This window comes from Notolabrus celidotus, chromosome 8 (assembly GCF_009762535.1).
Source record: "Notolabrus celidotus isolate fNotCel1 chromosome 8, fNotCel1.pri, whole genome shotgun sequence".
Classification (NCBI taxonomy): Eukaryota; Metazoa; Chordata; class Actinopteri; order Labriformes; family Labridae; genus Notolabrus; species Notolabrus celidotus.
This window is the reverse complement of record NC_048279.1, coordinates 14,066,729-14,091,603: the sequence shown is the minus strand read 5'-3', so window position 1 is coordinate 14,091,603 and position 24,875 is coordinate 14,066,729. Positions and strand designations below refer to the sequence as shown.

General features: G+C 39.1%; 3 protein-coding genes across 7 annotated transcripts in view; 1 reads left to right on the top strand and 2 right to left on the bottom strand.

The window, feature by feature from the left end:
• pdlim7 (PDZ and LIM domain 7) overlaps positions 1–11,714 on the bottom strand; it is a 34,373-nt gene extending 22,659 nt beyond the window's left edge. Inside the window, exons 1-3 of one of the 4 annotated variants that reach the window (XM_034690472.1) lie at positions 11,413–11,714; positions 8,977–9,075; positions 1,681–1,832 (exon numbers count right to left, since the gene is read on the bottom strand). In XM_034690472.1, coding sequence (XP_034546363.1) covers positions 1,681–1,832; positions 8,977–9,075; positions 11,413–11,439 — 278 coding nt within the window. In that variant the 5' untranslated portion in view covers positions 11,440–11,714. Of the gene's footprint in view, positions 1–1,680; positions 1,833–8,976; positions 9,076–9,952; positions 10,044–11,412 lie in introns of those variants that run through there. The other 3 variants (XM_034690470.1, XM_034690473.1, XM_034690471.1) reach the window with 3 other exon arrangements.
• Positions 11,715–14,523: 2,809 nt separating this feature from the next.
• cltb (clathrin, light chain B) lies at positions 14,524–21,223 on the top strand. Of its 2 annotated transcripts, XM_034690475.1 has the most exons (6): positions 14,524–14,644; positions 14,810–14,984; positions 16,509–16,555; positions 16,715–16,832; positions 17,044–17,155; positions 19,552–21,223. In XM_034690475.1, the coding sequence occupies exons 2-6, from the start codon at positions 14,810–14,812 to the stop codon at positions 19,721–19,723; spliced, it is 624 nt and encodes a 207-aa protein (XP_034546366.1). In that variant the 5' UTR covers positions 14,524–14,644; the 3' UTR covers positions 19,724–21,223. The 2 variants fall into 2 exon arrangements, with proteins under 2 accessions (XP_034546366.1, XP_034546365.1); XM_034690474.1 differs by having other exon boundaries at positions 14,549–14,984.
• A 49-nt stretch (positions 21,224–21,272) lies between these two features.
• On the bottom strand, positions 21,273–22,906 carry higd2a (HIG1 hypoxia inducible domain family, member 2A). The gene is made up of 2 exons (XM_034690476.1): positions 22,679–22,906; positions 21,273–21,859 (listed from the first exon to the last, which is right to left on the bottom strand). Exons 1-2 carry the CDS (start codon positions 22,860–22,862, stop codon positions 21,693–21,695), a joined length of 351 nt encoding a protein of 116 aa, XP_034546367.1. The 5' UTR covers positions 22,863–22,906; the 3' UTR covers positions 21,273–21,692.
• Between the last annotated feature and the right edge of the window lie 1,969 nt (positions 22,907–24,875).

Genomic DNA, 24,875 nt, shown 5'->3' with positions numbered 1-24,875 from the left:
GTCATTCTAGCATTATCCAGTTGTACTGGTGACACGATATCAGGAGAAAAGTTATAACACATATAATACTGTAACAGCTCTACTGTTTGTTAAACGTGTTCAGTGTAGATGTTCTTAATTCCTACAGTGTTGACGGTTAGTGAAGGCATCAGGAGAGGTGTAGAGTGTGTGAGCAGGAGAGAGGAGAGACAAGAGGAGAAGTTTTTCATTCATTCAAACATTGATTGTTGTTTTGTTGGTTGGCGTGATCACGGCCGACAGTGACCGGTTATTAAAACTAAACGTGTTCACGAATCGGCTCGTCATCACTACAGAGTCCTGACGGACGCTACAATACATTTTCTGTAGGACTTGGTAAATGTCATTAATTTTTCTGCTTGTCAGAGCCCCGTGGTGAGAGCTTTTTAGACTCTGATCCGGACTACAGTCCTGAGCAAAGCACCTCATTGGGTCAGAGGGGACAGGCCCGAGGTCGAGCGAGAGGGGCAGTCAATAGAGTCAGGGGAAGCAGAGGCAGGAGACGGGGACTCAGAGTGCACGTCGGGGAAATGTACGCGCAGGAGTCGGGCAGAACGGCAGGACGGGATTTGAATGGTTTAAAATTTTGGCACCCAAAAACGGTGATTGGTTGGTGTTTTCCCAGGTTTACTCTGGCTGTAGATAGCAGCTTTTCTTCGCTCTTTTCTAAGAACACATTATGTATTGATTGTCATCAGGACATAAAGATCATTTTAACCAGTATAACAAAAAGTGTATCTAAATCTGATTACCAACCCCAGCTTTAAAAGCAAAATCAAATAATGCCACTTATATGATTATAACAAAGAATGTACGATATAGATCACCTAAGATAATATCTTAATTGTCGTTTGATGTACAAAATGACAACATTGAGTTTGTCACACATTTTTCAAAAACAAAACAAAACATGCCTAGAGGGTCCAGTGTTTCTCACTTATACATAACAGTATGTTTTTGAGCATCCAAATATAATCGCCAACCAGTTTTACATTCCTTCTTTATTTCATATTTTTTATTTGATAAGATCACCATCAGTTAACAATGATTTATCGTTCTGCCACTTGCATCTGATAACCCAGACCACCTGACACATGCTGTGAGGGAGAGTTAGGTCCTTGAGTATGTCCCTCCTCTTAATGCACTGATTGAGGAGGGACATCTCATGTTAAATATGAACCTTCTCATACCGCTGTTCAAAAGTTATGTGCAGTTGGTAAATGTAGATATCAATCTGCACTCTTAGTTTTTTAACGTTTTGAAACGCTTTGAAACAAACCTCGCTCACACTGATCACATTTTTTGTGATAATGGAAGAGTGAAAGATTAGGAAATGGCCCCTTTGATGATGACAATAATAATAATAATAATAATAATAATAATATTAATAATAATAATAATAGAAAGATTACATAACATATTGTAAATATAAATAGGTTAATATATTAAATATGTTCAAACCATCACCACTCCTAATCATAACAATTATATGGATATGTTCTGCTACCATCTGTAACATACCGACACATTTTAAAGGACATTAGGGTGTTAAATGTTTCCAAAGAATGAAAAAAGGTTGCGCTGCATTGTTTGAACAAGATAAAAACGAGGGTGAGTGATCATGTGCTGTTTAATTGTATCATGCACTGCCAGGTGACTTACTTGCTGAGGGTGAGAGAGAGGGAGTCTGTTGCTGCTCTTATCTTGTTCTGTGCCTCCACATGGGTCATCTCCTCCGCATTAGCGTTGTCAATGGACACCACCCAGTCTCCGACCCCGACACCGGCCTGAGCTGCTTTCCCACCCGGGGTCAGCTGGTGGAAAGAAAACAGAGAGAGAGAGAAGATTGAAATCAGAGGGATATGGGGAAAGGGGGTTTGAAGCAGGGGTGGATTGGATCATGTTTGAAAGGGGACTAATAGTTACTACAAGTAAGTCCTAGTTACAACATCATTGAATATGACTAATACATAAACTCATGCACTCAAACTCAGAAAGAAAACTCTCAAAACCTCAGCAATAAAAGAACATACAGTTCATTTTCTAAATACATTAACCTTATCACATATATGTGAGCAGCTCAAAGTAAAGTGCAGGAAGTCGAGTCACACAAAGAGTCATGTTCACTTGACTTTCCTGTAATTTGTGTGAACAAAGCATAATGATGGACTCAGGGAGTCTGTGTGTCTGGGTCTGACAAGCCACCCAAGATATTTCACTCAACAGTATCAGGAACAGCCACTACAGGTCATCATGATGTCATCAGTTCTCAGCATATGATTAACTGCAGATGTGACTTTTTAACTATGAAAAAAAACGTTAAGGGCTGCAGACAGGGACCATATGTTTCAAATAGTCACGTCATTTACTGGAACAACCTGTCTACTTTTCAATTCACACAGGTAAGTCACGGGCCGGTTTCACTGACAAAAGAATGACATCATCCCCTGGAGGGGGGGGGGGGGGGGGGGGGGGGGGGGGGGTCACATAGACTGCATACATTTTGAGTCAGAGCAAAGGGCTGTAGTCTGGTAAGAAAAAAGAAGATGAGCAAGTCTGTATAGGTGGTAATGGTTCCCTACGTGTACACAGACTACACTGTGTGTGCTGTGTATATTAGTATTTCTAAAGGACATGGCAGGGATGCCAAATCGTGTTTAGTAAGGGCTTAGTCAGCTTGCCCATGCGGCTTAATGAAACTCAAGACTTGTGTCAAATTCTCAGATAACTGGAGTACAAAGTGTTCAGCATCAGATAAGCGAGCGGGTGCCAGGATTTCTGGCACAAAAAAAAAAACCTATTAGGATTACTCTCTGATGTCATGGATCCCTGCAAATGTTAGCTCATCAAAAGCTCAGAGGACTCAGCGGTTCAATCAATAGTTTTCAGCCATGTTCAGCTAAGCTATCACACTTGCAGCTTTGATTCTGCACATTAAACACAAACAGCGGTGCGAGCAGGGGGTAATATGCTCTGTAAACTGATGACAGTTCAGGATAAAAACTATTTCCCAACCCACAAAGACAGCAAAGTTAAAGCCTGCTTTACATCAAAACACAGCAAAGCTAAAATTAGGTGGAAATGCAATCCTCAGGGGCAAACCAAGCAACACTTATTTTACAGCCAAGTTCAAACATCACTTTAATTGCCTTGATTCGCACTCACTGGAAGCAATTAAAGGGGTTAAGACGGATAACATTTTCTTATGTTTAGAATAAACTCAAGTGTACTCTAGACGAAAAACAGCAGTGACATGGACATAAGTGTCAGAGGCAGAGGGGGCGCAGTGTGGCATAGTGCCACTGAGGTCACTGCAAAGAGCAGCAGCCCCTTTTTACAACTCGACTGGACAGTAAAAGTTGAGCACCTTGGTTGTTTTTTTTTTACAAAAATACAACAATAATTTTGTGAGCGTTTACCAACATTTCCCATGGGCCTTTGCCACAAAGTACTCAAAGCCTCAGGGAAGCTGTGGTTACACATAAAATGTTAATAGCCAGTACAGCTGTGTAGATAATCAAAGAGCAACCTGAAAAGAAAGACAGAAAGAGCCAAAGGTATTCTTAATTTCATAATACAACACAGACAATGTAGGCAGGTGGCAAATTAAAGGGCGGAGGGGATGGAAGACCTTCAAATGTGTTCATAGAAAGTTCAAGAAGTCATAGAATGTGAGAAACAATGCATTTGGTGTGCCTTAAACCAGACTTAACTACTAACGTCTGGAAGATTTTGGTAAATGTTTTCTTCACCACCACAATCATTGAAGAATTTATTACTGAATATCTTCTAACAGAGAGTTTGTGCTGTAGAGTTTCAGAGACCCGGAACACAGAAACTGTTCTGCAGCCCGGTGACCAAAATACATCCCAGACTTTTAGATAGCTGTTTTCCTTCAATCTGTCCCGTCTGTATGTACCAAAAGATTAATCTACCTATATTACTGATGTTAAAAAAGGAGAAAATATGAAGACTGCAGATTGTAAATGTAGGCGCATGTGTGTCTGTTGGAGTGGGGTTAGTGATGGACACAGACACCTGTGCTCCTGGCTCAGGTTCAGAGTGCAGCTGCTCCCTCACTTGAGAAGGCTGCAGTTAAAGTTGCTTCGCTCAGACCTTTGGTTGGTAGGGGGCGGATAGTAATCCAATACCCTTCTAGCAGTTTGTCAATAAGGGGAAGGACAGTGGAAAACATGTTCCTGAATGCACTGCCGTGTACCTCAAAACAACCAGGGATCCGACATTATGGTGCAGCCATGTTTGCCATGTGCACGGTTTAGCAAAAAAGGAGCTGATTCCTCTGTCTGATGGATGTTAGATCTTTCAAACTCATCCTCTCATACTCTATTTTGTGCAAATATGATTGCAACTCACTTCACCCGACTGGAGTTATTCACAGCTACAGGGTTAGCCTTCCAGCTAGCGGCCTGTTTCAAGGCTTTTTGGCAGAGTACCGCAGCAGAGCTCTTTTGGTATGCTATCGAATTTCAAAGCATTAGCCAGCCTTTCGAAAAGCATGGTCTTGAATTCACCTTTGAAGTGCTTCGCCTCACTGACCCTCCAGGTGAGCCAGGCCCTCAAACTCCCCCTAGGCCTCTTGTGCTTGTTTTTGGTCAAACTTATAATGCAGTAAAATGTATCTACAGTTGTGGATAGACTGAGCTGGTGCAGAGTTACATTGCCAGTTTTATTCTTTCCACGGCTATTTGGGGGCCGAGAGACAGTCTGTCCTTACATCACTCACACAGCACAGCTGATGCAATGCCATAAATATCCCTCTGAGAAATAGAAAACCAAACCTGCAAGTATGTGGTCCCCCCATAATGACTTCAGTGGAGCCCCTCGCACTAACTCACCTTTAAAACACTGCTGCACTGATCACAACATAAGACACCCACGTCAAACTAGTCACAAACCAAATGCCCCCTGCGGGCAATCTATCAGAAAGTCCTGAATTATTAATCCAGCCCTCTAACAAGGCCTCTTCTCCTTCTGTTTGTGTGTGCATGTGTGGGAGGGGAAGTGTTTTAAAGGCTACCAGTGATAAAACAACAGATGGTCTACGAGCCGGACAGAGACACTCACAGAAAAAGGCAAATAAGACTCGATGACACATCCAGCTGTGGCGGTGGAGAGACATTCACAGATCTCCCCCCTCACTCATTGACTCAACATCATCTGCAATTTCCTCTGAACATTTGATTTCAGCAGTGTGGCATGTCTTTGTTGATGAGAAGCAGATGGTGCTCGGAGGCCCGGTTATGGTATCATAATGTTTATATAATCAGCATGGCACGAGATCTGGGGCAGATACATGGAGGAACCCCTCAGAGGAGTTTAAACACCGACACAGACTGGGATAGACTGAGCAAGAGTGGCAATGAGTGTTACGACGACACTGTGCTTCCTGAATTACTAAGCCTTCGCAGCTGAAACAGGATGTTGAGGAAGACGCGGAGAGAAAGATATAATTTCCTTAAGTACGCCTCTTTCTCCTCAAGGTCATAGAAAGGAGTTCAAGAAAAGAGTTTGTGAGAAAAGGGTAAAGACACAGCAGCTCAACTGACTCCAGATTTTCTGTTCTCAGCTTGCATACGTGTGTGTTCAGAGCTGACTGGACGTTTAACCCACATTTGACCCAACTATATGAGATGGCTGTTGGGCGACAATCCTTTGGTATTCACAGAGACTCAAGTGAAGGACTGAAGCTCCGGAGACACTACAGCAAAACCACAGAATCACATTACAAGTCTGCCTCATAAAGTTAACTTCCAGTTGTTCTGGTCTTGGCAGGTTGTTTACACTGAGCTCAAACCTTCAGACTGGTCTACAAGTCACTATTTATTTTGTGAAAATAATCAAATCATGTCCCCTATGGATTTAGAGGAGCTTTCAGAAGTCTGATGATGTAACCCTGATGATGTCATCAAGGTAAGGTGATTACCTAAGGCTTGGAGACTGGAAGTTTCTAACAGATAAAATCTTGTGTTACTACATGGTGGTTTGAATAAAAAAAGACTTTGGCAAAGACCAGGCTGAGTTGTAATGAAACACTAGTGAGATGCATTCTTGGATGTGAAGGATCCAAGGTTTTTGGAGCTTGACCCAGATGTTTGCATGTTGACAATTTTAAGATCTGGCTCTTGCAACGCAGCAAACACTCAGAAAGGTCAATACTTCATTGCTGTAACACTCTGTCGAATACAAACTGAAAGCTAATGATATTAAATTCCAATCCCTTAAGGAAATGCTAACCATTAGAAAGCAGCAGGGCGGAGGTTGGAGGGTTAAGAGGCCAGGGTTGCTGAAACTTAAAAGCAGTGCTCAGTGTCAGAGTCGGTTTGGAAGGGAGGTCAAGAGAGCTGTCTTGATTTTATTGGTTAAAAGTTTGTACACACATACAGTGCTTGGGCAGGGCTAAGAAAACTAAAATTGGAATACTGATGTAAGTTGAATAAAAGTTTGGAACATATTTTTTAAGTAGATAAATGGGTGTGTGCATATTATGCTTAGATCATAAAGCTATTTTCCCTTCTACAGTGACTTAACAGTTTGTCTTGGCACTGTCTCCCTCCTCTGATTTCACTGGGAAAGTATTCCAGTGGGATTGGGAGAGTCCATCATCACGAGAAAAGTGAGTGTGGAAGACATATTAGACACAGAGAGGAGACAAGAGGATTTTCTGTTGGCAGCGACAGGGTGGATACGAGAAAAATGCCAGGAATGCTGAGAAAGCATAGCTCTCAAGGCTCACAGACAGAGGAGGAAGGAAACAAAAGCATTTATGAGGCATGGAAACCTATACACCAACTCACACACACACATGCACTAAATCAAAGTAGTCACAAACCCACAGCTTTCCAAATCAATGCTAAGTGTATCAGCATCCTCATTACAAATCTAAACTAAACTAAAACACAGCTAATGATTAAAACTTCTTATTGATGATGTTGCAATCTGCCACAGTATGAGCAAACTAAAATGAGCTAAATAACGATACGTCCAAAAGGAAATCTGTCTCAACAACTATGACTGTCATTTAATCTATACCAAAAACACTTAGCTAAATGCTGCAAGGCAAACAGATTGTAAGGGATAACTCTGAAAAGATCAATGCGTCTAAGCTTTTTGTCCTGTCACTCCACATGTTCTTCATTGTGTAATCGCCTGTCACTCACTGTCTGCGCAGAGATACTTATCTCATCAGCTACAGGCCAGTCAGAGAAAGACCACCCACCAAATTCATCCAGAGTAAGCCGACTGAGAGCAGGCCTGACTCTTCTCTTCCTGTTACTAAGAGATGCTGTATATCTTTGAGGTTTACATCCCTTGCTGGGTTGTTTTCATCCTCTGTGCGCCTGTGTGATTCACCGTCCCATCTTTTATGACAAACGCAAGGGGAGCTGAAGCCAGAGAGAAAACCTGTTACATCTTTATAACTCCTGTAGCCTGAAGACTGGTGGGCTGTGGGAACAAGACTCAAAGATATTAGCCACTAACCAGTTGTTAAGCTCCAGTCTTAGCAGTCATTATCAATTTTACCCCTAGCTGCGTAGACTAAACTGGGTCTCACAAAATCTTTGAGACACTGGAGGGGAACAGGACTTTAAGCTATATTTCTGTCAGTGAGCAGAGTGAATCATCAAGGCTAATGTATCTGGATTGCAGAAAAACTGGCCTCCTGAGCTGGCTCGAACTATAACTCCTGGCACACCCTTTGACATTCACTCTATGATACTGCTTGCAAGTGTAAGGTGAAATTCTTCTTCCACTCCCTTCCCTTGAAATTTCTCAAAAAAACAACATGTTTGTTTGGACTAGTTGTCAAATCAGATTTTAACATCTGGTTGGTCTTTTATGGGTAGAAGAAAATGTTGCACAAGTCATGAATCACAGGAACATTGTGTTTCTGAATGCAATGCCTCCCAGAGAACAGACACAAGACATGTACTGACAAGGCTGGTGATAACTCCTGCCCTCACAACTGGATTACATCAGCTCACAGCGACACACGCCGATCTATGCTGCTTACGACACACTGCAGCCTCAGCTACAGGATATTTTAATAACAGCAACATCTAATAATGCATTTCTCTTTGCAGTTCTTTGACTTAATGTTGCACTACATCTCTTGCAGCTGCAAAGAAACCAAATGTAAAGGTGTTTAAATGACTGAGAGTATGTAGGTTAACCTTGGGAGGCCTGACCCATATCTAATTACCTATTAGCTTCTAATTATCTCTAAAATGTGAAGCTGCAAAGAAAGATCAGACTCGCAGATTTAGAAAATGTGAATCTGCCGAACACTCTGCGATGACCCCAGCCTCTAAGGTAGCCATGTAGCAACGTCAATAGGGACTGAGTGCATAATAGAATGAGAAATATGTGTGCACAATAGCTGGCAGCAATATTGGAATGATTTAAAGCGTGCGCATGCGCATGCTGCTGCGAGTGAGAGTCTGTGTTTGTCAGGCAAAGCAGCAGTGCACTTATAAGGCCTGGAAAGTGGTTGCTGCTCTCTTGAATAGCGACAGCAGTTTATAGACTTTTTGACAAATTATTTATTGGAGAGGTAGTGACCCAACATGGAGAGTACAAAGCACTGTGAGACACACAACAGACATATTGTGAGCTCTTAAATCTAGCAATGCTAGGTCATGCAATGTTTGAGCTTTGGGTTGTGATATGAAAGGGAGTGATATGAAAATGAGTGAAACAGTCTGCAGAAAAAAACATCGCTGTGTGAGCACAGGAACCAATAGATGACCCTGAGGTCGAGCCATTATGTGGTAACCATGACCACTGAACACTGTCTGTAGATATGTCAAAGGTTTGGTAAAGGAACCTTGGAGGAATGTAAATATCTATACAGGGATGATCCTCCATGCAACTCTTGTAGTAGAGTGCATAATGTTAAGAGATGCACAAAGCTGTTCACAGTCACAAACAGTTACTTACCCTTGACACAGTGAGAGGCATGCTGAAGTCCTTTCCTCCCTGCAGCCTGAAGCCCCAGGGCGCTGGCCCGTTGAGGGTTACAGTGTATGCGTTCATAGCCTTGGGGGGGAAAGAAAGCAGGAAACAGTGTCTTAATTAGTCAGGAAGGCCAAAGAGCGTTTAAGACCACAAGAGCCTATGGCTGCTGGATTCTGCATACATCTCCCCAATCTGTAGAGACACTGACCCTTAAATTGTTTTCTTTTCGAGAATGGAGAATCCAATTTTTTAGAAGTCTACTTTTAATAACAACCATGTCACACTGCCTCATTAAATGAGCATTTTGGTAGAGATAATCAATTAAGCTATAAGAATGAGGCTGTTTACTCAACTTATAAGATGATAAAATACCAGAGCTGCTGCTGCTGCTGGGACATGACCTTCCTGCAGCTATCAACGCACAAATTAATACACTGCTATCCCTTGCGTCATAATCTGAGAGGAACATTTTTATAAAGAGTATAACAAAGCAAATGCAAATGAGTACCATGGAAAATATGAGCACTATAAATCTACTGAACAATAAAAACAGGAGCAATGTTCTACAGTTTTCTTCTTTATTTTAAAGTAAGAACGGCTAACTCACTGTATTCAGTTAATTATTTTTCTGTAACTAAACACAAGCTTACTTACTTACAATAAATAATGATTATTAATAATTTACATAAATAAAAGAAAGCACGGAAACAATGAAATTAAGTATAATTAGAGTTTATAATTGACACTAAATAACTCACTAAATAGGTAATTTTAAGAACCTAAGGCAACCTGAGACCCAGGGCTATGTCACTCTTATTTACTGCTGTACCACTGACCTCTGTACCTGTGTCCCTAACCAAGCCTGTCCTCCTTCTCCCCCTCCCTCTCAACTCTACCAGGTGTCCATACACTCCATGACACACAGCTAGCTACGTAAGATGCCACAATGCAAACCTACCTTGTCCTCAAGGGACAGCCGATAGGCAAAAAGCTGGGAGAAAGCTATAGAGTCAGTAAGCTGGGGCAAGCAGATTCTCACTCTGTTGGCAAACCCTACCCCCCGACACTGTGTGTGTGTGACACAGGCAAGCCGTAGCCTCTCCTCAGAGGCTATATAAGGAATGTAAAACTACACCAAACTATTTCAGCCCTTACACCCACATGAGTCACAGAGAAAGAGGGGGGTAGAGGAGGACGGAGGGAGCTAACGTCAACTACCCCTATACTCTGGCAATAGTCGCTAACAAAAATTCATGAGATGATTTTCTTTAAAGTTCACTAGGATAGCGAAAAGACTTCCAATACTGCAGTAAAGCACACAGAACTCTACATTCCTGCTTGAGGGCATGAAGCACAGTTTAACTAAACTAGCAATTATAATTTCACATACATTTCTTGAAGCACTTGTGGAGCTTGCACAAAGTAAAACCTGAGAAGGGAATCTGTGCATACAAATATCTTTGAGTAGTATGTCCTTCATTAAAAGTACTGGACACACTGCAAATAGCTCATCCCTTATGGAAATCCAATTAAGAGTTTTCATTTGCATACATGTTTATGATACATTGCAAGATTCTCTAGACTGCATAAACAAAAACAAAGTTGTATTACTGAAACTTGAATTACTTTCCTGCCACTTTTCTCATGGTGTACATGCAGCAGGAGTCAAAAAAGTCAATTATGATAATAAATATTATAAGAGAAAGTAAGAAAAAGACCAACAGCAGTAAAAGGCGAGATTTCACTTGAGACAACAGCAGCATATTGATCTTTTTTTAAAACTGGTTGGAATAGGACTTAAGAGTAACATTAAAAACGTAGATGTAATAAGGAAATTAAATACCACTATCTAAATTAATAATCAGCCTAAACCAATAAGCCAGTGATGTCTGTGGTCTTCTTCCAAGTGACATCCCTGTTTATGGCATTGCTATTTATAATCTCCCATGGTGTCACTATAAAGTTTCTATAGGAGCTTAAACTTTTCTGCTCTCACACACAGAATAACCAGCACATTTGCCTTTTAGTTAACAAGCTCCACAATTATGAGCTTATATAGCTTACTGTTCTTTAATTTGAAAGTGTCCAACTAAGTTTATCTGCAACGTTTAAGCCCAGGCTCAGCTGGAAGAACTGTTAAATCAGTAACCCCCTGCAGTACAGACCTTGTAATAAAACTTAACATTCACATATGAAGTGACAAAATGCGACTCGAGAAAAGCACAATCTCGATTCTGACAAAGAACAAAGTAGATCTGCATCGACTGATACCGACTATGGATCAGAGCAGCTCGTTAAAACCCATAGACTACACAATGAGAGGCACAACACAGTCCGTCCAATAACTTACAATGAAAAAAGTTAGCTATACAAAGTTGCAACACATTCACAAGAACGCGTCCAAATCAATAAGTTTACCTCTTGTCCCTCCGCTTCGCCAGACATCTCGACTCAATCTTCGGGATACAAAAAAGTCAGTCGGTAAAGTGGGCTAACTTTCGGACTTCCTTAAAGCGGACGTCAGGAAGCCTCCGTGGATTCCCTTGGTGAGCCGCAGGATCATTCCCTCAAATTCTTTTTAGCAGGACTCGACTGAAACGTCAGAAGTCACATGGGCCGCTGCTTCTTTTCATACTCCGGCTATAAACCAGGAGAGGCCGTGCTTTACAGACATCCCAGCTGTGAAACTGTCTACTGCTGATCCACATCAAGCAGACGAACGCAGAAAGCAATCAACAGATCTTTGTTCCTGAAAAAGTCCAAACCACACATTAACAGGCTGAAAATGCTTCAGATCAACACAAGGGCACCAGCAGTGATACAGGCAATGCTTGAACTGTAGTCACCTCTTTTATTTATTTATTTGATTTGATTTATTAATATCAGTTCAATTTTACCTTGAATACACTTGTGTAATGTACACTATAACCAATGAATGTATATTGTGAAATAAGATGATAAGAATACATGATGATAATGATTATAATAATAATAATGATGGATTAAGGTGGGGTCAGACTGAGTCTTATCCTGTCTTGAAGTTGGGTCTCTGTTCATAATTTGACATAGAGTGGTCTCGACCTCCTATGTTTGTAAAAGCGTCTTGAGATAACGTTTGTTGTGATTTGGCGCTATACAAATAAAGATTGATTGATTGATTGAATGTAGTGACAAAGATCTTAGATATAGGAAATTGTCTCATTAATGATATGTAAAGATTAAGTGTAAAGGAATACATCTCCTGTATGTGTGCCTGTTGTGTGTCAAATGAAGAAATTATAGAAGAAAGTAAAGAATCATAAGGTCAGGTGTATCAAAAAGATCAGCTATATAATGTTTGTCTGATAAGAGGCTACAAGTGTGTAATCAACTTCTGATGCGGCTACTTTCTAATATTTACCACTACTTTTAAGGGTAAAACTAACTTTCGCATCTCTTATAACCCATACGTTACACATATTTTTTAAAACACAAAATGTATCTTACAACTTTTTCATCTTTTGAAGATTACCATTATGCTTCATCAATAAAATACGTATTTTTATGGCATGAATACAACAAATTATGCTCAAATGAAGCTCTACTTCAGCCAGTGGAAATAAAGAAATGCATAGAGCTACTTTCTAGAGGATTAAAAGTTAAAACAAAAGTTATTTTTTCTCTCTGAATATTAAATCAGTCATTTAAATAAACAATTTAGGCTACTAGTAGAAAAACGCTTGCCAGGCTGCATGAAACAATTTGTTTGTCCACTTATTCTGTTGTCCTTTACAAGGTACCACCCTGCAAAAATCCTTGTATTGATACTTATGAACTTTGAAAGCAATTATTGTATTCTTAAAGGAGTATTTAACTTTGTGTTCTTGTAGTCTGTGTATATATAAATTATGTCAATATTATTCTTATCTGTGAGGAATAAATAATATTTTTTAAATAATTGAAAACCATATTTTATTTTTTATTTTTTTACAATTGGATAGATGAGTATCCAATCAGAATCTGTTTTAAATTGTTGGCCATGTATAATGACACATGTACTTTTGAGTAGTTTTTAAGTTGCATGCCATTTACCTTCAAACACTTCCAGGATACAGACAGAAATAGGCCAAGACATGCTATCAACAAGTAGACCTAAGCTCATAAAATAATTAATAAGTGTATAATCATAAATACAAAACTATGATAAAGCTTTGGCCTTCATACAAGCACGTGATAACAGAGGTTCATGTGTACTTAAAGCTGCTGTGAGGAACTTTTGATTTATATCAATATTGGCGCCCCTTTGTGGACAAAGTGATACCTCTTATCTCTTCTTCTGTACATGCAAAGTACTGTCTTCAACAAAAACCATACCCTGCTGTCTTTCAACAGCCAGATTTATCACTCAATGTGATTATTTGCCATGAAAACAGCCAAAAAAGGATGTTTCTAAAGCCAAATGTCTGTTGTCTGACACCTACCCCCTCTGAGTGGTTTAAAGCATTAAAAATGACAACAGAGAAGGTATCGCTGTTGTTGTTTATGGTTTTGTTTGCTTTTGAAGGTCATAAAGAGGCATCAGTGTTGGTTTCAGTCTGTTTCTCAGCTGGTGAAGAACTCCTTACAGTGCCTTTAAGAAAAAAGAATGAAAAACCAACAACATGCATTGTCTGTGTACTTAATATGTTTCCATAAAGTTGTATAGCTTTTGGGTTTGCAACCAGTAAATATAAGTAAATGATTAGTAGATAGAGACGCTCCTTCTTTGGTAATTTGCTCTAAAAGCATATAACAAACTAACGTAATTGTATTCAGTTATTTTTATTTTTTTTTCATTTCACTTTTTATTCATTTTGGACTGATTTTGAAGGTGTACATTTCCAATACATTCTGTCAGTACAATTCATATAGTCATGTCATCGTTGATGACAATGCACAGGTGAACAGAATGACAACATGAGCCTACAAGTGCTCAGTTTTTATAACCCCCCCTCCACATCCCACCCCCCACATGGGTCTTTGATCAGAAATATACCTTTAAGACAGATATTTACAGTCAGTCAGGAAAATATATAGGCAGATTAATACATTTTTTAAAAAGACCAATGCATGAATAAATAAAAAGATAAAGGATTGATACATTCAAAATATTAATACAATGGTATAATGTAACAGGTTAATTTCTATTATAGTTCTGGCCAAGTTGAGTGTCTCTATTCTGTTTTAAGCATAACCTGGCCTGCCTGATTCATCCGAGCAACAGAGAGCTCCGATGTCAATATTTCCATGGACAAATTAATCCACTGATTTGAAAGAGTGTGTGGGGGCTTCCATCTTACTGCCAGCATCTTGTTGAGCATATTTTTTACTTATTTAAAGTGATATTTCCACAATCAGCAGAAAATAATTGGTTTGAAATGTGCTTTTATAAAAAAACCTACATTTTCATTTAACTTTTTTAACATTTCTTTCCAATCACATTGTAATATGATGGCTTTGTTGCAGAGGGTTGCAGGTGCAGCAGCTGTCCAGTAGATGGAGACAAACTTTAACAAAGGCCAGATGGTGCGTTCAGGGTTCTGCCCTGCTGCTCCATCATCACTGAGCCTAGTTTAGTGAACAAATCATGAATCATCACTGAGGGCCTGAGTCGAAGCTAACATCACACACGGTAATATAGTTTGCGGTGTTACCCACAGTGGTAGTAGAGGATACTTTCGAGTTAAATATCTAAGTTGTTTGCATCAGCGTTTCGGAGCAGCCTGTCTATTTAGTGTCTTTGATAGCTAGCTAACCCTACCAAGCTCAGTGAAACTTGTAAACACTTTTGTAAAAGATGGCTGACAACGGAGCACACCCCACTGAAGAGGACCCGGCTGCAGCTTTCCTGGCTCAACAGGAGAGTGAGATAGCGGGGATAGAAAACGACGGCGAGGGATTTGGGGAGCTGGAAGAAGCGGGCGACGAGCAGCCGTCCGAGCCGGAGCCGGAGCCGGAGCCTGTAAACTATGGTGAGTTTGTACCTGGACTCATGTTAGCACAGCAGCTAGCAGGCTAACAAGCTAACTGAAGCTACCTTATATGTCTACCGGTACTTTGACTGGAGTGGTTTGAAGTTAGTAAATAATGATTATCGCCCACCGTTCTGCTTTGAAAACTGCATGAATGGTTAACACAGTCTGGTAGTGTTTCACTTAACATTGTCTGACCTGCTCATTTATAATGAAGCTGATTGAATATTAGCCTCCTAGCCTAGCTGACCGACCTCTTGTGTTTGTTTAGACTACGAAGCACTTCTTCCTGACGTTTCATGTTTGGAGATATTAATCATGTAGCATGTAATTGACACCAGTAGCAACAGTGGTGGACAGTAACAAAGTAAATTTACTTGAGTACTATACTTAAGTACATTTTTTGAGTATCTGTACTTTGCTGGAGTATTATTTTTGGGGTACTTATTACTTTTACTCCACTACATTCAGAAGACAATTATTGTACTTTTGACTTTTGAATTTCTATCAATGCTCGAGTTACTCACTTTATCTTTGAAGTCCGCTCATGAGTTTCCTTCTCTTTTCTGAAATCTGATCCCTAAGACAGTAAAATGTGTTAGTGTAGTTCTGTTTGTCTCAGTGTTTTAGTCATACCTGTATATCTTGTGTCTTGAATGTGGAGCAAACACAGAGCAAATTTCACTCAGGTCAGACAGTTCATATAGAGGTGGTAATGATGGCTATAATTCTCCACCTTAGCACCCATGGTCATATCTTCAGCCCGTGTTAGAGGTTTTTGAAATGAAGAATGATATGTATTGCTTGAAATGTTCTCCCTGTTTCCCACTCTGCCCAAACATACAAAACTTCACTGTCCAACCTGAGAAAGTGTGTTGAGCTACAGAACGTTTGTTTCATTCCAGATGAACATTTCAAACTAAGTTGTCTGTGCTTGGAGTAACTTAGTGTCTGTTTTTATTCCATGGTATAGTTTTTAAAGATTTCAAGTAAAGTTTTCTAAATAAACATGATGTAACAGAATGTACTCCTATGTATTCTTGACTGCACTCATGTATTTTGAAAATACAAAGTTTTGAGATTTTGTAAGAAGTACTTTGAATATTTAAGTATTTTTTAAGAGGAAGTACTTCAGTACTTTAACTCAAGTAATAATCTGACAGAGCAACTTTCACTTGTATTGGAGTAATATTTGACCTGGAGGATCTATACTTTGACTTAAGTATGAAGCTGTGTACTTTGTACACCACTGGTAGCAAGTCACACAAAGATAGTGTAGATATTCACATTATTTGGCACTGAAGTTATCAGCTTTAGTCCTGGAAAAACCTGTCTTGTTAACCGTCAAAGCTGCATAGACAACATCAGTGCCCAAACAGGTGCTGCTACATTTCTAATGAAACACTGAGCTTAAAAACTAAGTGTCAGTATCCTTGTTTAAACTAGTTGGGATGAGCAGGAAGGGTAACAAACCTTATAATATATATCTCAACCTTTAAATTTGTTCTCTTGTCACAATGTCAGATGCTTTTGAAGAGGAGCCTGCCACAGTGAACGGGGACATGTTTCAGGTGAGCTTATTGACACTTTATTTTGTCATTAGAAGATTTCTACGGCTTCATTGTTTTGTTTTCATCCCTGTTTGTATTGAGATGATGATTCTACTATCTGTCCCATGTTGATTCTGTTATTAATGTTGAGAAAATGTTGTGTGTCATGTTCTTCAAAAGGAGTCAAATGGCCCAACAGACAACTATGCAGCCATCGCCCAAGTTGATATCCAGAGACAAGAGCCAGAGAGTTTACGCAAGTGGAGGGAGGAACAGAAGACACGCCTGGAGGCATTAGGTGAGCAAGAATGACCTCACTATGGGGTGGATCATGCTGGTTAATACACTTCCTAGTTTATGTATCTTTCTCAGTTTACCTTTAGTTAAAATGAAGAAGCATGCCCAGCTGTTGCACACTTTAATTTAAAATATTACAGTTGTCTCCCTTTGTATCCATTTGCGGATGTCTCTGTAACTTCTTTTTATCCTCTTGTTGCAACCCAAACAAGACACTGCATCCAAGGCAGCAGAGGCAGAGTGGAAAGAGAAAGCCAAAAAGGAGCTGGAGGACTGGCATGTACACCAGAGTGAGCAGATGGAGAAGAACAAGGCCAACAACAGGTTAGTGTCTGACATGCACTCTATTAACATGCAGAGGAGTAAGAGTCATTATACCATTAAGATGTGATGATGCTGCTGCTCTCACTACACTGAATTCACTCTCTCCAGCTCTAGTTCAATTGGTAGATCAAATGTGCAGGTATGATGCACTGGGCAGCAAAAGAAACACAACGTTGGCATGATTGTAATATCAAAATAGACTGGAAGATGTTTGGTAAACTGAGAGTGAAGCATTTCTGTTTAATAGTGTACCAACAGATCAGACGTTGGAGCACTGACAGTATTTCTGATCTAATTCTTTCTTAGCTCATATAAATACAACCAGTCTACAACTTCAGTTTGTTATTTTAGTCTGGTTGCAATCAGTGTTTCGTGTTCACAGAAACATTGCATTCTTTCTTTTTCTTGACCCAGCTAACCCGTTCTTTTTTTCACACTTTCCAACAGACTCTGTCCAAGTCTGGCACGGTATCACTCTGCATCTGAGTCTCTAGCTTTTGCCAGTTTCTTTCTCTGTGCCTGTGAAAGTGCTGAGAGATAATCCTCTGATGAGATATTAGTCTACAGCTGTGTGTCCTTTTGGACTGACTGGAAAACAAAACAGGAAGTTAGCTAGCTCTAAGGAATGCAAACAGCAGGAAGCAAATGTCACATCCAGCCTGCAGCCGAGCATCAAAGCAGTCTTTTAATTGAGTGAAATACTTTAATACTATTCTAAGCTTGCTTACTGGCAACAAAAAGATTGTTTAGATCATTCTAAACCTTTTAATTTCCACCTCATTAGAAGTTTTTTCTCAGCCGCTTACATAATCCTTTTAATGCAGACACTAAGTTTTCTCTGCTTGTTGTTTGACACTGAAACTGTTCTTCTTTCTCCTTCTTTTTCCTGCTTTCTTGGCCTTGCCTGCGTACTAGGATTGCTGACAAGGCTTTCTACAAACAGCCCAACTCTGATGTTATAGGCTTTGTGTAGGTTTAGAGATCTTACACTTTTTAACGTTGTATGCCCTGAGTTGATCTGATGCATGCCCAAACACTAAAACTACCTTTCTTTTTATAAAGGCCTAATTTGTATTCCCTGCCTTTTTATTTGATTGTAACGTACGATGATATGTATAAACTGAACTATAGTTAGTATTTTTTAGGGATGTAACGATATATCGCAAATCGGTAAAAAAATCGATACAAATAAGGGTGGATTAAAATCAATTCAACCTAATTTATATCGGGATATTATTTTTAAACAGTAGAAGGCGCTATCTGCATTATACTCCGCTTGTTCAACATCATCAAGTCTCTTGCTCTGACTGCACACAGCGGAGACGCTCAGCTGGGGGCTGCGGCTGATTGATGGGTCTCCACGAGCGCTTTTTTAAAAATCTCTGACCCGGTTGCGACACATGACCGCGTTCACATGCTTATTTTCCTTAATAAGATAGAGTAGACAGAAAACGGGACACTGAGTCTGAAATATGATACTGTTCAGTTGTCCTGTTGCAGTAAATCCACATGTTGTAGTCTTCACTCTATCACCATGCGTGCATGGAGGTTATTTATAAGCCTGCTTCTCAGGTTGATATTCAGCGTGTTTAACATTTTGAACACCACAGTATGATATGTAGCTGTTTAATACCGTCAGTTATATACATTGTGCCATGAAGGAAAATTAGATTTAGGGGGAAATAAGGCATTTGGCATTGTTTTTGACGTGTAAAACGTTTGTGTTTTTTAAATGATTAAACGATAATTGATCGTTAACATTTCCAAAGATCGATCAAGGAGAATACTTCAAATTTACATCCCTAATTTAAAGATATTTACCTCATTTGTTTTAATATTTAACACTTTCATTTGGGAATCGTTCACTTTCCATTTGTTCTGAAATTTTCCAACAAGGTACTTATGTATGGTCATTTTTAGTTTTTTTGCAAGGTACTGAAAAAAAGTGTGCAGTGGTTTTATTTGAGTTACAACACACCTTAAAAATGAAAAAGGATTACTTTGTTTACAGATAAATATAAGAGAAAAAATATATATTGCAGCTGTCCATATCTGAGAATTGAAATAAAATAAGTTATTTAAATTTTGAGTTCAATCCAGTTTTCTTGAAAATTGTTAGTGAATCGTATTGTGAACCAAAAATCGTGATTCGAATCGAATCGTGGGTTGAGAGTATCGTTACATCCCGAGTATTTTTTGTCTCCAACAAAGTGTATTTTGGTACAAGGACATGCATGCATGGAGTTGTCTTATTTATGCACAGGTGTTACGTGATTGAAGTATGTGGTTTAGCACCTTGTTTGGCTCAGACGCATTTGCCGTTATAGCAGCTGCCTTGAAGTCTGTCTGATACTGCACTCATTCATATGTTTCCCTGCTTTCCCTCCAACCTGCAGAGCATCAGAGGAGGCTTTCCTGGCAGAGAGCGATGGCGAGAGTCCAGGAACTGAATGGGAGAAAGTAGCCCGTCTCTGTGATTTTAATCCGAAAACCAACAAACAGGCAAAGGATGTTTCTCGAATGCGTTCGGTCCTCATCTCCCTCAAACAGACGCCTCTAGTTCGCTAGAGGAGGCAGCAGGGAGAATTTTCTGTTCTAGAAAACATTGCCTTTTCAGTTTTTAACCTCACCTTGCATCAGAGAAGTTTGAATGCGGTTTTCCATAAAATTCCTGGTATGTTTATAACCTTATGAATCTACACAGTTATCTTAATGCCTTCTATGTTGACATGATTTACTTATCCCAATCTCTAGTGAGAAGATGAAGGACTGCTCTATTGTTACATCCTTTAGCTGGTCAGTTTGATCACTGCTATACTTAAGAAAATATTGTTACTGTAAATTTCCTTCCCCTTTAATTTATTAATTGTTTTTAGGTCAACTTTGTTGCATGCCTTTTCCAATGTTTTGATGCACAACTTTTAGTTGTTTTACTGCTACGCATTTTGGTCAATGTCACTTTCTTAATAAGCACTATAGCATATTAGATTGTAACCACTTATGCCTCTCATCAATGAAGAATTATAGCCTTTGTTCATATTTGTTGTATTATATCCCTAATTACCATGTTGAACGTAGCTAACACATCTCATTCAAATGCATAAGCTTGTGGCCTTTTTGATGTAGCTCTTACTCTAGTGTGAGTATTCAGCCAGATGGATTTCCTCTCTAATTTGGCCAGATTCAAAAAGATAAAAAATACACAACCAAAGATTTCAGCCATCACCTAAATTGTCAGTGATCACATGATTAAGAGCTTGTGCAGTTTCACATCTCACAGACTTTCTAAGCAGATGTTTTTTTTCCTTTTACGTTACAATGTATCATAGATTCTTTTTTTAAAAAGCAGCATTTAACAATGTGTCAAATTCAACAGTTATGGCTGCATATTTTTTCACATGTTGCCTATTTGGACATTATGATCACTGAAAAAGTGAATGTTAAAAGGGAACTGGGAGATAAAACGGCCAAGTACTAATCCCCTAAAGCTATTTCTTCATTCAAATTTCCAATCTGAGACTTTTGCCATCAACATGCCCTGACAGTGATCACATGTTCTGATGAAGTGTCACCATATAAAATATACTGTACTATACTGTGTGGCCCAGTGCCTAAATCCACCCTTACATGCACTCCGGTATATGTTTCAGTAAAATGAGACATACAGGAATTGGCAGATTAACCCACTACTTATAACATTGAATTGTTAGAAACCACTGACAACATGGGATGTCTGAGAGGCAGGCTGCACATTTTTTACGAGATGAATCACACTAAACTGGTCATTACAATGCCTTTGCAGGGGTAAGATGATTCACAAAGTGCTGTCCTTCCCCAAATCCATTTTGAGCACTCCTACTCAAGGCTTTCGACTGACTTTGATTGTCTTATGAGTGTTTAAAGTGAACTTTGAGACTGGATTTTGACTTATGTCTAAAACCCTCCTCGCATTTATATTTACTCACCCAGGCCATTAATATAGAAACTGTTTTCACAATGAATTTTCCCACTGTTTTTTTTAAATAAATGATTAAATAAAGGCTGTGCAAGGAGTAGATATCCCCTGGAGATGGTTGTAAGTGTTGTTCTTTTTCTCAAATACACACAGGCTACCAGGTTGAACTTAAAATGTCTGTTTTATGTTTTCTCAACCAGAAGACACATTCAGGTATAATGTGGATCAATTCAGTGACAATACATTAGTATTTGAAATAGAATGCAGCATTAGAACATGGAGCAAGTTACATATTTGATATATTTACCAGCAGTTTACCTCAAAACTATTTTAGCACAATGGAAGTACAATCAAACTTGCTTACTGGTGTAAGAAGTAAATTGTACATTGATGTAGCAATTTATTCAACGTCCATGTGCTATCAACGGATTTAGAAGACAATAAATATTGTTGGCCTTCAGAGAGGTAGGTATCTGAACAAAAAAAAGATTATTTAGTTCATTCAGATAGTAAGACCAGGTCAGATCTGGTGTGGCACCGCTTTCAATCCGGCGATTTCACAGTTGTGGGGTTGGTCAGTCTTCATTGCTTGGGTTTGATAGCTGTGGTAAAGACTCCAACAATAATGGCAACTACAGTGAAGCCCTGAGCAAAGATACGCCCCCTCATCAGGAGCTGGGACTGTCTGGTTTTCCCTTGATGGAAGGCACGGAGACCGTAAATCAGTGCTCCTGCTGTTCCCAAACAACCTGATAACACAGATGAAACCACAAGATAAACACATGATCCATCAGAACAATACAGGTTGATTGGTGCAACAAACAAGGTGCAGGTGTTGAGCATGCTGACTTTAATGGAATACACTTCTCTTACAAACTGTGATGCCCCTTCCTTCAGCTACTGGAGCCACATTTATACGATAGGTTTATCAAAATGAAACATACTTCTGAGACAGTGCAACAATAATTAACTATAAGTTAAGGTTGCAATCTTCAATTTTGATTTAATTACAGCTCTCATATCGACCTTCTTATATCACACAATGTGATCGCACACCATGCTTTTTCCATACCATGCAGGCCTACAAACATCATGCATTTTGACTAACTTAAGTGTCAGCAGGTTTAAGGGTATTACAGAATCACTACAGACTCTTAAAGCCCACTATGCATTGGTGAATAACAGTGGAAAAAATACATGTGTAGATTAAATCTTAAAATTGATTTATGGCACTGCAGATCCTCGTTTCAAATTAAGGGGTCAAACAAAAAAAGACAACATAACTTAAATATGAGCAGGTCATCCATTAACGAGTAGTAATCATGATATATTAGTTTGGTTGGTCAATGATAAATCCAAACTTCACAAATGCATAGTTTCAGTTTCTACGTCGTTAATTCACGTAATTCAAAAGGTCTAAACCTATGGTCTAAAGCCTATGCAAGTGTAGCAGACTGTTGCATCCCAATAAAGATCAAAATATCATTGATTTGACCTCACAGCATAAAGAAACATTATGTACTGTTCCGCTGCTGCACTCTTTCAACTTCAGTGCTTGTGTAACTCACCTATAGGGACGAACGGGTTCTCCTTGGTTTTCCTCATGAATTTCTCCTTGAATGTTTCATCTTTGGATCTCGGCAGAGGGTTAAAACCTTCGATGACTGGGGGTTTGGAGAAGTCAAACGGCACAGGTACTGAGGATGTTTCAGGGGCTCGCTCCGGGACCGCTGCTGTTGTTGCAGCCGCCATGCTTACCTTGGCTTGTAAACCACTGTCAGAGGAAATAAAAAAAAACATACACTTCCGGTTGCAAAATGACGTCACACTCCAGAATAAAAGCCCTATCATTGAATGTAAGGCCGGAGTCATTTAACCATTTAATAATGCTATTATGTTTGTTTCTCAGGAACAGCAATAATGTTCCTGGTTCCATTTGACCCGGGGCATGTTTTGTTTATCCAAAAGTGTCAGAACTCCAAAAAATCCCAATAACCGTTTTTTATTAACTCCATTACTAACCATCTAAATCAATATTTAGTGAAATGGTGTTCTTTATCTCTCACTGATCATGGTTCAATGAGGATTACTTATTTGTCTTTCATTGCATTTCAATATTCATGTTAAAACATTAAAAAGTATAATTTTGGTAGGACTCCCTTGCAAGAAAACTTGATATGTTTGCCCCTCCCCTGCTGAGTTTCCACTCAGTGTTGATGGAGTTTGCTAATTGGAACAGAGAAGGTGGAGTGGAGAAAGAATTATTATTGGACACTTCTGACTCATTTTAGGGTCCACTTTGACTGCCCGGTCAAATTGACCCACAAACAGTATCTGTGTAATAAAAACATGCAGGGGGGTTGCAAATATGTGAAATGACCCATTTTTATCTTATATTTTGATTACGCTAATTAAGCCAAGCAGAAGAAGTTTCATACCAAAAAATTACTTTTAACAATTTTCTTTGGATTTTTTGAATGCTTTTAAGTTGCTTTAAAGTTGTTCACTCCTGTCATATATTTGTATTGTTCTGTTTTTAGGTTTCTCTGTCTGTCCTCTCTGTTTTTTGTTTTGTTTTTATTTATTGTAATGCCACCTGTGTTGCCTTTTCGCCCAGGTCGTTATTGTAAATGAGAATTGGTTCTCAATTGACCTACCTGGTTAAATAAAGGTTAAATAAATAAAATAAAACATTTTGAAATGGGTCAATCTGACCCTGTGACATCTCCTCCTGGTGTCTGCCACCCATTCAAGTAAGAACTTAAAATGACAATGTTAAAATATCAATCATTCTTGAATAAAATTATCCATTAAACACTGACACTTCCACATGTCAAATATGAGGTACCCACCCAATGGTTAGTTGTCACTTATTAGATGCTGTCTTCAGTGAGACATACTTGATCAGAAACAACTGTATTTATATGTACTTATATAATAGTGAGAGTATTAGGAAAAGATGTCAGTCTAAACAAGATCCCTTTCAAAACCACTAGATGGCAGTAATGGGGGACAAAAAATTGTTGAATCTTCAATAGGTCACAACAATTCGGTTGGACCCTTGTATAAAATAGTATTATTTTTATGTAAAAAAAAAAAGTGTACCATCTCTGCAGATTATTTCACAATCTGTAAAAGGTGAGATTTCAACAACAGATTTGCACGACTGTGAAGCACTTCCAGTAAGCTTAATTTGTATCTAAAAAGGACAAAGAAAACATACATATCTAGAAAGGTGTCTGTTGTGTAAAACTGTGATGGATCCATGAGTAATTTTCAACCATGAAATCTGTTTACAAATATTCTGTCCATATCCTCCTTTCTCTTGTTTAAACATACCCTGCCATCCCATTATAGAACAAGCTGCACCTGTCCATAATAGTATACTAAAACACTGACATAATACTAACTGAATCAATCATACACGCTAATACTCTTACTGTGATGATCACTGACCAGACCACTTTATTTTTACTGTTTATACACTAGGAGAGGTTGATGCACTCTATATTATGCTTTGCTTTGAACAAGATTACCTAATGCTTATATGTGTATGTGTGTATATGTGTGGGCATATATGTATATGCTGTTTTCTCTCAGTATGACTTCTCTTACTATAAACATATTTCTTTTTTCCTTGCCCTATCATTATTTGTTATATATTGTCCTGTCTAATATTGTCAAGCTTACGTGTGTGTGTGTGTGTGTGTGTGTGTGTGTGTGTGTGTGTGTGCGTGCGTGCGTGCATGCATGCGTGTATATTGT

Excerpts from the sequence above, each read along its gene's own strand:
- higd2a (XM_034690476.1), bottom strand. The coding sequence starts at position 22,862 with ATGGCGGCTGCAACAACAGCAGCGGTCCCGGAGCGAGCCCCTGAAACA. Across the intron at positions 21,860-22,678 it reads GAACCCGTTCGTCCCTATAG|GTTGTTTGGGAACAGCAGGA; the intron begins GTGAGTTACACA and ends CTGTGTTATCAG.
- cltb (XM_034690475.1), top strand. The coding sequence starts at position 14,810 with ATGGCTGACAACGGAGCACACCCCACTGAAGAGGACCCGGCTGCAGCT. Across the intron at positions 16,556-16,714 it reads TGAACGGGGACATGTTTCAG|GAGTCAAATGGCCCAACAGA; the intron begins GTGAGCTTATTG and ends GTTCTTCAAAAG. Across the intron at positions 16,833-17,043 it reads GACACGCCTGGAGGCATTAG|ACACTGCATCCAAGGCAGCA; the intron begins GTGAGCAAGAAT and ends AACCCAAACAAG.